This window comes from Melanotaenia boesemani, chromosome 2 (assembly GCF_017639745.1).
Source record: "Melanotaenia boesemani isolate fMelBoe1 chromosome 2, fMelBoe1.pri, whole genome shotgun sequence".
In the NCBI taxonomy this organism is placed as follows: Eukaryota; Metazoa; Chordata; class Actinopteri; order Atheriniformes; family Melanotaeniidae; genus Melanotaenia; species Melanotaenia boesemani.
In genome coordinates this window covers 8,610,292-8,624,588 of record NC_055683.1, presented here as the reverse complement: position 1 = coordinate 8,624,588, position 14,297 = coordinate 8,610,292, and the positions used below count along the sequence as shown (strand labels likewise).

The 14,297-nt window shown below is 43.7% G+C and overlaps 1 protein-coding gene across 1 annotated transcript; it reads right to left on the bottom strand.

Moving 5' to 3' along the window:
• Positions 1 to 643: 643 nt before the first annotated feature.
• LOC121654236 lies at positions 644 to 10,880 on the bottom strand. Its single transcript, XM_042008271.1, has 2 exons — positions 10,876 to 10,880; positions 644 to 2,228 (listed from the first exon to the last, which is right to left on the bottom strand). The coding sequence occupies exon 2, from the start codon at positions 2,224 to 2,226 to the stop codon at positions 895 to 897; it is 1,332 nt and encodes a 443-aa protein (XP_041864205.1). The 5' UTR covers positions 2,227 to 2,228; positions 10,876 to 10,880; the 3' UTR covers positions 644 to 894.
• Between the last annotated feature and the right edge of the window lie 3,417 nt (positions 10,881 to 14,297).

Below are 14,297 nucleotides of genomic sequence, written 5' to 3'. Positions count from 1 at the left end.
TTGCCACTGAGACTCACTGAGAGCAGAAGCAACAAAGGGGCCCAAATCCTTCCACTCAGCCGAGGGAGACTTGGAAAGGGAGACATGTGGATGTGTGTGAAGTTTAAACAACTTCAGCTGGTCAGAAGTTAGTGAAACAGACAAAACACACACACTTTCATTCCAAAACATACACGTCACAGTCAGTTTGTCAGAGCAGTCCCTAAAAAAGATTTTTTCATACTGCTGGTCAGGACCATCAGGACAGACATGGGATGTGCAATGTAAATCCCTCTCCCCCATCACCTCTGCCCCTGGGGAGACTCTGGCTCTGCAGAGGGACAGCCAATGTGAAGAAAGAGGGGAGCTTCCCATTTTCCACTGATAAACATAGCAGGGAGCTCTTGGGCTATATTTAACCATCATAAAATCTTTTTCCTCAGACTCAGAAGGTGAACATGATATGGTCAGCCCCTGAGACCCAGAGGAAATCTGAATGCCCAGTTTGCACATAAGATCACGGCCCAGTAAATTTACAGGACAAACTTTGGACAAAAGAAAGGAATGTGTGAATTGATGCTCACCTTGTACTGAGCAGGTTAAAGGTACCGTGAATTTCTCTTTGTCATGATGGCCCCCAGCAGAAACGGAGATGACAGTCTTACCACTGAATGGTGGAGTGGGATTTAGGGTGCCTGTCTTAAGAACTGAATGAGTTGCTCCACTGTCAACCATAAAAGAAACTGGTTGATTATTCACAGACAATGTAAACAAAGGAAAACGCTTATAAGCTTTAGCAGCTAAATGAGTGTATGTGTGTGTGTGCATTTCACTTCCCTCAACAGATGCTTCAGCAAAAGCTGTGGTGGGTGGAGAAAAAAGCTCCTCTGGAGTCCTGCCTCCCGGGTCCGCCCCTCAGTCAGCCTGCTGGTTTCCCTGTTGGTGGGTGGGCCCATGAACATGAGGGCACTCGTCCTTCCAGTGTCCGTATTGGCCACAGCGATAACACGCCCCACGCTGTTGTTGGTTGCCGCCCCTCCCTCGTCTTCCTCTGCTTCTGCCTCTGCCCCTCCCATCCCTGTTGGATTGTGGCTGATTCTGGGAGGTGAACAGAGTCAGAGCTGCTGACATCTGTTTGTCTTTCTTGGATTCAGCTTTTTTCTTGTTTTCATCCATGACATCTTGTGCATGTTTAGCTTGACATTGAAGCTCAGTCAATCTGGTCGCATGTCTCATCCCCACATACTGTCTTTTCACCAACTCCAACACATCTCTGTTCATCCCTTCAATGATCGTCTGACAGAGAAGGCGTTCCCATGGTCCTGGAGTGTCTCCCAGTTCTCCTGTAGGGCGCTCCAAGCCAGAATGTCGGGTGAAAACAGTCTCACATCTGTGCAGAAAGGCCTCCATGCGCTCATCTGGGCCCTGAATCAGATTTCTCAGGGCAGCCAGACTCCCTCGATTAGGGAACTCAGTCTTTATGCCATTACAGAGTGTGGTGATGGCCTCTCTGTAGACTCGGTTCGTGTCATCGTCCCAGTTCGGATTTTTCAGGCAGGTGTCATCAGGAGGAAGGTGGGGACGGACTTTAGCCAGATCACTAGCAGTGAGCACTTTAGCGAAGATTTTCCTTAGTTCAAGTCCAGTAGGGCGGTGCTCGCGGCAGAAAGCTCTCCACTCCTCGCTAGCTTTCTCACCATCTTCAGTGGGGTCAGGAAGATTTTTGGCATGCTCCATGATTTCAGAGGGGGACCAAGGGCGATAAACCAGTATGGGGCCGGTGGGTCCTGATACTTCCACCATGGGGGCAATGAAGACCTCAGTGTCCTCATCTTCAGCAGTATTTTGTCCCAGAAATAGGCCCTTGGCAGCCTTCCCAAGTCTGTGGAGGGGGGAGGTTGATGACACCTCCGGTCCATAGATCTTCCCGGACTTGGTGTGTGAAGGGCTGGCCATGTCTGCTGATGGTCTTTCAGTTCCCCCTGTAGCCTGGTCCTGGGTGGAGTCAGCGGGACCCGGTGTCTCATCTCTCCGTCGGTCCTCTGGACGATGCTGCTCCTGCTGCTGAGGCGGCTGGGGCTGCAACACCGGGGGACAGGAGTCCAGGTCTGGATCCACCTTCAGCGCCTGTAATCGCTCCTGCAGTGAACGATATGGAGAGAGTCGTGAATGCCCTGAATTATTATATGGTGGAGGTGCACTAGGCAGGGATGCATTATCCCTCCTGTTTCCTATATCTCCAGTCATATCTAATCCTCCACCCATTTCTTTTGTGTTCGCTTTTCTTTTTCTGCATTCACTTTCATTCTTCCACATTTTAATACATTTCTGATGCCGTTCCCACTTTTCTACATCCTCTGCCTTAATTTTCTTTTTCTTCTTTTTCTCATCCCAGTCCTTCTGTGCTGCCTCATTCAACTTATCTAATTCTTTTTTACTCAAACTCCCGTTCTCTGGAAAACCATATTTCTCTGTCCAGTAAGTCATACAGTCCATGCAGTCAAGTCCATATTTCTTTTTCATATCTCTTAAAACTGGGGAGTCCCATTCACCCTCCTTCTCCTTCACAGCTGTGTTTCCCATTGCAGCTAGGACGTCTCCCGCTGGATTTTTCTTCTTTGAGCAGCCCAAACTCAGGCACAAAAATTGACTAAAACGCCTATTATTACCACCGAAGTTTTCACTTCAGTGCCGGACTAACCCTACCCTACCGCAGCAGAGTAGATCTACCTTGCCTTCACAAGATAGTGGGACCACTACCCTATTTTCATAAGATAGTGAGAAAAGGGTGGTAAATGGGAGCCCGATATGAAAACTTCTCACCGTGTGTGATTGTGGGTGCTGCTCCACACGCAGACTTCGTTCTGGATATCAGTGGTGTCTGAACGGAGTCCCTCCGCCGTCCCCTGACGGTTAAGGCTGACCCAGGGGCTGAAGTATCCTTCAGGATGCGCAGTCACGGGTTCTGGTCCTCCGGTCAGTCACTCAAGATATCCTGTTCGTGACGCCAAGATTGTTGTGGAATTTTATTATCAAAGATCACACACTAAGTGAGAATCAAACAGAGTATTTTATTAAGAGCTGATCAGCAATGAGAGTCACACAGTCAAACAGTTTTGGCTGAGCAAATCCGCAGAGACATACATGGGCTTGGTTAATATAGACTCGCATGACGTGATGGCATCAAGGTCGTTGGTTGAAAATCTTCAGTACATTGTCTGCACCTGGTACAATGTTTTCTAAAGACTGTTATCAGCATCTGTGCTGGGGAGGAGAGCTCACTAAATATTATCTGGGTACAAGTCGCTCTCTTCCTCAGTGAAGCACAAGTCAAGGTTGTTAATAATACAAAGAGTAAATTATAGAGTATAAGGGCTATGTGTATAAATTTTCCATTACAATCCACCCCTTTGATTAAAATGAACCATATTAATCACACATAAAGAGAAAATTTACTCAAACACTAACCTCTGTCTCATATATCCACAGAGGCCAGACAATAGAGAAGACCAGATTGCACAATCTTTCATTCATTGTGTACAATAACATATCTGAAACCCATCCCTGGGATTCTGAGCTTTTACTGAGTCCATAAACCATTGTCCTGGCAACAATAGCCATATTTAAGTACTACAACACTATATAGTGTAGGATTAAATCCTTTTAGAAAAAAAATCGAACATCTATTTGAACATTATACAGGTTAGTACGATTCCTGAAAAGTTCAAAACACATTTACATTTAAAAAAAAAAAAACATTTTAAAATATTTTGAAAACAAAATTACATTTAAAAAACACATTTATGTTTTAAAAACAAATTCATATTTTATAAAACACATTTGCAAATTTGAAAAGAAATTCACATTTTAGGAAACAAATTTACAAATTTATTAAACTCTTGTACATGTGTCAAGACGAGCCAAAATACAAATTAATAAAAGACGGCTCTTAATGGAAAGGGAAAGTCCTAAATACCCAAAATGATGTAGAAGTTCAAACAAATTATTTGTAGTTTAGCTACGAACAGGACAAGTTTGTTTTCAAACTTAAAAATGTGTTTTACGAAATATAAATTTGTTTTCTAAATGCAATTTTGTTTTGAATTTGTTTATGTGTTTTTTAAATTTAAATGTGTTTTGCACTTCTCAGCTACCGTAGGTTACGGTTAGGAGATTATAACATAGTCCTTCCTTGGATCAATACTACAAATGTACATAATGGTAAAAAAAAATGTACACATGATGTAGTAATGTATTGTATTAATATGAAACTATCTTCCAAATGCAGTGCTTTCTAATCCCAGGGTCAATTTCAACTCTTCAACCTAAACACATTTCATGTGAAGATTATGGTTACGTAGTCTTAATGTCAACAGTCTGAAAATGTGTCCAATAAATAAACTGTGTAATCACGCTGTAGCACAGCATGGTGGAGTTTTCAGGTCCAGATAGAAACCAAACTTCATACAAACTTCTTGTTCCTGCCTTGTCCATGTGTACCTGTTACTGAATGAAGAATGTTTACATGAAGGACTGACCAGCGACAGGATCAGGAACAATGTTCATGAGTTAGTGTTTGAGTATTAACATCTACACTTTGATCTCTTCCTCCTCATCTGGAAAGGCATATGGTGTTTTGTGGCCTTTGTAAAAAGCCGAAGAGGCGCCGTTGCTGCTCATCCTCGTTGCCTTTGTGAAGGACCCTCCACCGTAATGACGAGCCAGCATGTCAGCTGCCCTCTGGAACCTTTCTGCCTCCATCACAGGTTCCTCTCTGTGAGGAGACATGCTGGACGCATCGGGCGTCCTCACAGACCTGCCGTCCTCCTCTTGCTCTGTCCGGTTAGAACTATCTCTGCTGCTTACGTTGCGACTGGATGACCCGCTGCACACGGACAGGTTGGGTGATGAGACTCCAGGAGTCTCCACAGGCGTCTGGGTTAGAGAGCTGTCATCATCTTTATCCTCCCCTCCTTCCTCTTCCCTCTCTGCTGCCTGGCTGTGATTGGATATTTGGAGGGAGCTGGTGCTGTCAATCAAGCTCAACACCTCAGTCATTAGAGAAGGACCTAAATCCACCATGAACGAAGCGAGAGAGTCGGAGCAAGTCAGTGTGACGCCACCATTGTCTGTTGGAGACCCTCTACAGAAGTCTCCATCTTGAAACTGCCTTTCAAGTCGAGGGAGGCGAGGCAGAGTGACAAATCCAGACTGGACACCTGGAAACACAGTATGGCAAGCCGTTTGAGCATTTATTCCATATCCTTGATATCAGACATCAGTTTCCTTCACTAGTTTGCATTATGCAGAAACTAGTTAACATATGGGCATTTTTAATAGACTAGTAGAACTCAAAATCCAACTAGTATCAATTTTTCAACAACTAGTGACACTTTGTTCAACTAGTTACAACAGAATCTTCACTAGTGAAACTAAGCTCCATACAAGTACCTTAAAAAAACTACCTAGTTGCCATTTTGATGCACTAATGGCGCCATGAGCCGAAGTATTTACTTAGTAGGCCATACTTGTTAACTAGTAAGATACAAAAACTAACATGTGTACAGGTCAAGTAAACTTTAAGCTTACTTGTTAACTAGTAAATTATAATTTCCTGGGATAGTTAATTAGTGAGCATGACAATGCCTACTAGTTAACCAGCAAAGGCAAAGGCATCAGTGCTTACTTGTCAACTAGTAGATGTTAAAATGCTGACTAGTTAACTAGATAAAGCCTATTTGGTCTTACTAGTTATTTGTTGTGACAAAATGTTCACTTGTTAACTAGTAAAATCCAAACAGACTACTTATTACACAAGTGAAAGAAAAATCTAACACCACTAGTCAACTAGAGAGGTCCAACATGTTTACTAGTTAACTAAACACGTGTAGGCAGAATGATCTGATTGGATCGCCAGTTGGAGCTCCGCCCAGTGGAAATTTAACCCTTTAAAGCTTGACACATTTTCACTGGTTGCTCCAGAGGAAAGCGTGAAGATACATTTACGAAAAAAATTAGTGATTTCATTCAGTATAACCAATGAAAACATCTTACATGGTTTTTGGCTTTAAAAACCGCTACTGTTGTGTGTTTTTATTTTTAGCTGTTTTTAAACACAAAACAGTTATATCATTTTCTTATATAAGCAGAAGAAACACAACAGCTCATCATCTGTAAAAGTTTCCCTTTGTTCCTTTTTAACTTGGTCACATAACTTGTTATCAATGAAAATATCTTCAAAGGAAATAACAATAGTTTCATTCAAAGTGAGAACACACATAACAATGATCACATACTACTTACAAAGTTTGTGAAGTAATGATGGCATGCTGTGTTTCTTTGTTCATAATGTAAAACAAAGACTGTTTACAACGTTTAACTATCTAATGACTAATCTACAAATTTGCATTAGAAAAAGCTGTTTTACTTCAGATGTTTATTGGTGCCTTCTTTTAGCAGGACTTTTACTCCTACCTGTAGCGTTGCCCCTTATTTTAATCATTACTTGAAAAACATACTGTGTCCACTTACTAACAGTATTATTGGTCTTTAATTAACTGGTTTGATCACTTTAAAATGTATTTCAAACTTTATATTTATTCATTTATTCACTCATTAATTTAGTCAAACATAATAAGCAGGAACTGTCAAGTTTGTCATGTCACAATCCAAATCTTTAAACCATCCATCCATCCATCCATTTTCTTCCGCTTATCTGAATCCTAACCAGGTGCCCGAGCCACCTCATTTGGTTCCTCTTGATGTGGAGGGGCAGCGGCTCTACTCTGAGCCCCTCCCGGATCACCGAGCTTCTCACCCTATCTCTAAGGGAGAGCCCGGCCACCCTGCAGAGAAAACTTATTTTGGCCGCTTGTATTCGCGATCTCGTTCTTTCGTCATTACCCACAGCTCATGACCATAGGTGAGGGTAGGAACGTAGGTCGACCGGTAAATCGCGAGCTTTGCCTTTTGGCTCAGCTCCCTCTTCACCACAACAGACCGATACAGAGTCTGCATCACTGCGGACGCCGCACCGATCCACCTGTCAATCTCCCGCTCCATCCATCCCTCACTCACAAGACCCCGAGATACGTAAACTCCTCCACTTGGGGCAGGACCCTATCACAGACCCGGAGAGAGCACTCCACCCTTTTCCGGCTGAGGACCATGGTCTCGGACTTGGAGGTGCTGATTCTCATCCCAGCCGCTTCACACTTGGCTGCAAATCGCTCCAGTGAGAGCTGAAGATCACAGCCCGACAAAGCCAACAGAACCACGTCATCCGCAAAGAGCAGAGACCCAATCCTGAGGCTACCGGACCGGATCCCCTCGACACCTCGGCTGCGCCTAGAAATTCTGTCCATAAAGGTTATGAACAAAATCGGTGACAGAGGACAGCCTTGGCGGAGTCCAACCCACACTGGAAACGATTCTGATTTACTGCCGGCAATGCGGACCAAGCTCTGACACTGGTCGTACAGGGACCGGACAGCTCGTACAAGCGAGTCCGGCACTCCATACTCCCGGAGTACCCACCACAGGAGTCCCCGGGGAACACAGTCGAATGCCTTCTCCAAATCCACAAAACACATGTAGATTGGTTGGGCAAACTCCCATGCCCCCTCAAAGACCCTAAAGAGGGTGTAGAGCTGGTCCACTGTTCCACGACTGGGACGAAAACCACACTGCTCCTCCTCAATCCGAGGTTCAATTATCCGACGGACCCTCCTCTCAAGCACCCCTGTATAGACCTTACCGGGGAGGCTGAGGAGTGTGATCCCCCTGTAGTTGGAGCACACCCTCCGGTCCCCTTTTTTTGTAGAGGGGGACCACCGATGGCACCCTGTTTCCCGGGGTGTATGGCTGGAACATCGGGGTGTGTGCTGGGCCACGCCGGGTGGCTGTCTGGGGGGGCCTGGTCCTCCTAGGCATGTTGCGGGCCCTCTACCTTTGGGGGGTGGGGCGGCTGCCTCTGGGCTCCTGGGCCCTTCGCTTGGGCTGCCCTGGGTGGCCGGTCCCTGGCGGGGCTGGCGGCTGCTGATCTTGGCCCACTGGGACCTGTGCCCCGGGACCGTGGGGGGCTCTTGCTGGGGCTCTCCTCTGCCGCCCTTTGGGTGGGGCTGGAGTCGTCTTTGTGGTGGGGTAGCTTGGGTTGGTGCTCCGGGTCTGCTGCTGGGGGCCCGGGTCTCTGGGCTGCCCTGGTCTGCCTCTGACCTCCGTGGAGGCGTGGTCACATTTGCATGATCTCACTCACCACTCTTCATCACTAATCACTCCTTATTCCTCATGCTCTGCATGCTGACACAGTCACTGAGTTGTCCAGTGGGTTTTTATTCTAAGAGATAATTCTTTTCTTTATTTTTCCTGTGAGTTAGTATATGGTCGCTGTTATGTCTTTTTGATTTGGTTATTATTTTAAAAAACTCTTAATGACTAGCAGCCCTGTTTTTCTGTGTGTGTGTTTCTGTTTTTGTAAAAGTTGTAGGAAATTTTCTGGTGTGTTCATGTACAAGTGTAACAGTTTGTTGTTTGGTGATGGTGTGGATTGAAGGGTCGTTTCCTTCTGTCTGTGATCTTTTTGTCTTCTTTCTTCTTTCCCTTTTACTCTTTTTGCTGTTTTCCATCTTTTTCTGTCCCCTCCGGTCAGGTCCAGCAAGATTACATAGATTCCATGATTCAAAGTAAATAAATAAATAAATAAATCAGATTATCAAGAGGAGCCTTACCCATAGGCCTCCCCTTGGCAGAGCAAATTTTTCAGCACGATACAGCAACCAGATTATTATTTTGCTTGCTATGATGCTGGACAGGACAAGTTTAAAAAAAAAAAAAAAAAAAAAAAAAAAAGAATTGGGGGACCACCACCCCAGTCTGCCAGTCCAGGGGGACTGTCCCCGATGTCCACGCGATGCTGCAGAGGCGTGCCAACCAAGACAGTCCTACAGCATCTAGAGCCGTAAGGAACTCTGGGCGGACCTCATCCACCCCCGGGGCCTTGCCACCGAGGAGCTTTTTAACCACCTCAGCGACCTCAGCCCCAGACATAGGAGAGCCAGCACCAACTACCCCAGACTCTGCTTCCTCATCAGAAGACGTGCTGGTGGGATTGAGGAGGTCTTCGAAGTATTCCCTCCACCGCCTCACAACGTCCCGAGTCAAGGTCAGCAGCCCCCCATCCCCACTGTACACAGTGTTGACGGAGCACCGCTTTCCCCTCCTGAGCCACCGGATGGTGGACCAGAATCTCCTCGAAGCCGTCCGGAAGTCATTCTCCATGGCCTCTCCAAACTCCTCCCATGCCCGAGCTTTTGCCTTAGCGACAGCCGAAGCTGCGCTCCGCTTAGCCCGCCGATACCCATCAGCTGCTTCTAGAGTCCCACAGGCCAAAAAGGCCCGATAGGACTCCTTCTTCAGCTTGACGGCATTTCTTACTGCCAGTGTCCACCAACAAGTTCGGGGGTTACCGCCACGACAGGCACCGACGACCTTATGGCCACAGCTGCGGCTGGTTGCCTCGACAATAGAGGCATGGAACACAGCCCATTCGGACTCAATGTCTACACACTGTGTAAGTAGTCTTGTGTGTAAGTACAAACTGTACTTACAGTTTGTTCATATCTCATTAACAATTTGATTAATAGAACATTTTAACCCCCCCCCCTCAAAAAAATGGCAACATGTTATGTTTATGTTGCTGTCACTTAACAAGTCTTCTCTGTAAAATTGAATAAACAAAATAAAACTGAAACTACATTAACAACGACGAAAAAAAACCTTTGACTAGCATGTTGACAAGAAATAAAATCTTTGAACCTAGCCATCTCTGGTGTTCATATTTCGCTACTAGAAACGTATTAGCAAAGTTTTTTTTTTTTTTTTAATTTTAAATATTTATTTCATTCATAACAAGAAAAAAAGAAAAAAGAAAAACAAAACAACCAAAACAACAAAATATCAACACCTGAATAAAAATGTATAGAAAGAAGAAATTTGTATATTATCTGCCCCCTTCTCACAAAATAATTAAACCAATAAAAAGACACTTTTATGTAACATAAATAATAATAAAATAATGATAAAAAATGTAACCAAAACAGCTGCAGGCCAACATGCCGCTAAGTTCTAATCACATACAGTACTTCACATTTTACACTTTTTTAATCTACAAAATACTATAGAACAAAACATAACATCACAAATTAACCTCATTTATTATATTTTCTTATCATAGAGTTTTTAAGAATCTTTTAAACACAATAATGGATTTTATTCCTTTGGTTACTTTATCCAGATTGTTCCATAAACTGACTCCATACACTGAAACACATTGCTCCAACACTTTATTTCTAAATTTAGTTTTTAAAAAATATTTCATATCCTTTTAAATTATAATGACTCTGTCAGTATATATATATATATATATATATATATATATATATATATATAGACTCTGATCCATCAAGCGCATAAATATCTAGGAGAGCAGCTCCAGTGGAAGGTCCAGCCAAGTCACAAGTTTGAAGGCAAAGAGGATTGCTTCCAAGATGGCTGCCTCTAAGCTCACCTGAGAGACTGGCCTAGATACAATCTATCTGAAATCAAGGCAATCCATTCACAAATCTCATCTAAAGTGAAATATTACTTTATATTGTTATCTACCTTGATATTTTTGGAGAATTGAACTTCTAAAGCAACTGGACTTGGAGTAATTTGACATGTGATCTGCCATACTGAGGATTCAGTTCCTTCATGGTTTGGATCTAATATCAGCATATCTGGATGCCTCCAAAGACAAAAAACGAGGATGATTTTGTCACCGCTACTCAGGTACGTCAAATGCTTGAGGAGCAAAAAAGTTTCTTTGTGCATTTATTAAAGCAGCAGGGAAGCACGTACAAGGGCTTTGTCCAAATGCGTATGGATTCATTTAACACCAGATTGGATGGAATGCTGAAAGATCTATGTGACTTTAAAGCAAGTATTCAGTACACTCAAAAGGATGTTGAAGAAGTCCAAGCGCTTTCTAAAAAAATATCCAATGCATATAAAAACATTATTGATGACATTAACATGGTCAACTCCAATCTTAACGTCATGAATGGCAAAGTTGACTATTTGGAAAATCATTCTTGCCAGAAAAACTTGATCTTTGATTAATTAAATATAGAGTATCTCAGAGATTAAAATTAGAAAAATCCTGAATGAAAACCTCGGACTTGACTAAACGCACATTGAAATAGAATGTGCTCATCGCCCTGGAAGACCAACTGCCAGAGATGGGAAACCAAGACCAATTGTGGTCAAGTTTCTTCACTTTAATGGTAAGATCGCTGTCTTGGATAAAGTGAAGCACCTAAAAGGAACTAATGTTTATGTTAACGAAGATTACTCAGAAGTTGTCCACTGTTGCCAACTTCTCAGTAAGGAAAGTAGCTATTAGCTGTCCTGGAAGTCGCTAGAAGTCGCTAAATGACATCATCGCCTAAGTTGCATAATTGGCCATTTGCGTGTAATGTAAAGGCCATTGTAGGAGAAAAAAATAGCATCGTGGAGAGACAAATGGTGAGTCAAAAACACCCTAAATATGTTTAGAACTACAAATAAATTTTTTTGTTGATTCTTGGTTTGTTTTATTATTTTTGTATTTTTGTCATTGAAATAGGCCATCACTTTTAAAAATAAGCTTTGATAACCTTTGTCGAGATCCACATTACATAAATCAATTTTGTCCTTTATTGTTAAATGTTAGAATATCAAATTTGACCAAAGGACTGTTATGTTGTGTGGAATTGCTCTATGTCTAACCGTCCTTATGGCGGCATTATCATGCCAAAAATCCCGCGAGAGTAAACGAGATCCCGCGCGAGAGGAATTGAGATCCGCGCGCGAGTTCCACGGGGCGTTGTGGAGATACGCGCGCGAATGAAGCAGTCCGAGCGCGCGTGCGCGCGCGATTTCTCCGCGCGCGCGGGCAGTATCTCCCCTCGCCTGAGTTTGCTTGCTTGCAGGGAATATCGGAGCCCTCGCGCGGACAATGTCTGCTCGCTGGCTCGTGCTGCTCACTCGCGGTAAAGTTTATTGGCAGTAAGTGGGCGGGGCCCGCGGGTTTTCTGTCATTACACACGATTGGCTACAGTCCCCGTCCTCTGTGATTGGCTCTCACTTAAAAAGAGAAGCTGCTGATGGTTTAATGATTTTACAGCTGAATTCTGAAATTGTTCAACATTTAGTTTGCAGAAGAATCTGGAAGACAAATCAAATCTATCACATGACGATCATGATGCTGCAGATTCGTCTCAGCAGAGACGTCCAGAAATGATGAACCTGAAACTGGTTTTCATCTGAAACCTGATCCAACCTCCACTGGACTCTGATACTCACTGCTGGTCTGATCTTAGATCAGGAGGTTGAACCATCGACCGGTCGCTCTTCATGGAGACACATCTGGGTTCAGGTCCAGGTTCAGGTCCAGTTTTAAGTCTCTTAACGTTCCTGGTAGAAATGTAGAAATATTAAATCTCAGAGTTCAGCCTAAAAACCATCAGAGACCTGCTGAAGTTCAGAACAGATGTTTTCAGAGGAGCTCATGTCTGATGAAGAGGAGCTGTCAAAGAGACCAGATGGACGTTGATGACAGACTCAGAAGTTCTTCCAGCCTGATCAGAGATCCACATCCAGCTCAGCCTGCTGATGAAAAGCCTCTGAAAGGCCTCAGTTCAGTCTGGAACCATACTGACACACTCATTCTAATTCTCTGATAAAGTCTTTACTGATTGGTTGATCAGATGAATTCTGCTCTTTAGTTGACAAACTACACTGGAAACAAGCAACACTGGAACATCTGATGTTTGCAGGTAAACAGTGGAATGAAAAAGAAAGAAAAGAACTTGTGTGTGTGACTGGATTTAGGATCAAACTGCAGCTGTTTGTGCTTCTAGAGTTATTGGAGGATGCAGGATGTTCAGAAGTGATGAATCAGATCAGATGATGCAGCAGCAAAGATTCACAGTAAAACCTGATTCTGAGAGTTCAGCTTCGACTTTTACATTTTAATACTGACAAATACTTACTGTCTGTTAGATCCACGACTTTGATGGAAATCAATATAATGTCCCTTTGACCGGTCGCTCTTCATGGACACACAGCTGGGTTCAGGTCCAGGTTCAGGTCCAGGTCCAGGCTGGTTCCTGTGAATCCAGATGTTTGGTGATGTGAGTTGTGATCTCTGACATGGAGAAGAGTCATGGACAGTTAGAGATGGACATCTCACCTCTGAGTGGTTTTAGAGGGAGGGACTCCCTCCTCTCTGTCCTGATCCATGATGCTGGATTCACATCAGCTCACACACACTTTCTACCTTCACCTGCAGAGGAAACACACATCATTCATCTGAACATTAACTGAAATCCTCCTTTCCATCATCTGCTGCTCCTCCTCTGATTGGCTCTGAGTTTCTGCTTCATATCAGAGTCAGATGGATGCAGTCAGACAGCAGTGAGGAAGAGGAAGCTGCCTTCAGCTGCTGGACTTCTATCAGGACACCAGATGGAGGGATGGAGCTGCAGACCAGCCTCAAAAGAGGAAACATTTCTCCTCCTTTTATTACCATGAACAGAAAGTGAAACTAAATCAGATGAAGATTTAAAACAGGAAGCAGGAAAAAAAGTTTGACATTTTCTGTCAGAAACAGAAACTAAAGGATGAAGTTAAAGAAGGAAAAATGAAGTGATTCCAGTTTGGATGGAAAGTCTGACTGAAGGAGCTGCAGAATCACACACTGTAGGTTCTGATCCGTTAACCTGCTTCCTGTCAGCCACTCCTCATCTTCATCATCTTCACCTCTACAGGTGGATTATCTGCTCCATCACAGCTGCTCACACTGAAGCTTTTTTCCACATTTAGGATCAATTTTCATTTCAGCTGTTTCACTGAAAATCTTCCTGCAGCAGTTTGACTCAAAGAAGGTGAAAGTGTTCAGATCAGAGCGGAGACCAGTTCTACAGAGAAGCTTTACTGGTAATCTCCTGGAAACTGGAACAAAGACAGAAATAAAATGAGGGTTTAGTGTCAAACAGCAGATGAATGTGGTTCAATCAGCGGCTCCAGCATCAAACTGCAGGTGTGACGAAGTTCAGCAGGAAAAAGTCAAATATTTCCATGGTTGAAATTACGGGGAGCTACGGGGAGCTCGGCTCCCCTGGAAAGCAGAAGACCTCTGAAAACCTCACCTGGGACACTGAGGGGCTTTAACCCCTTGTTGTCTGTAGCATCAAACCTCTTCTGGGGCCTCATTCATAAAACTGTGTGTAGCAAAGAAA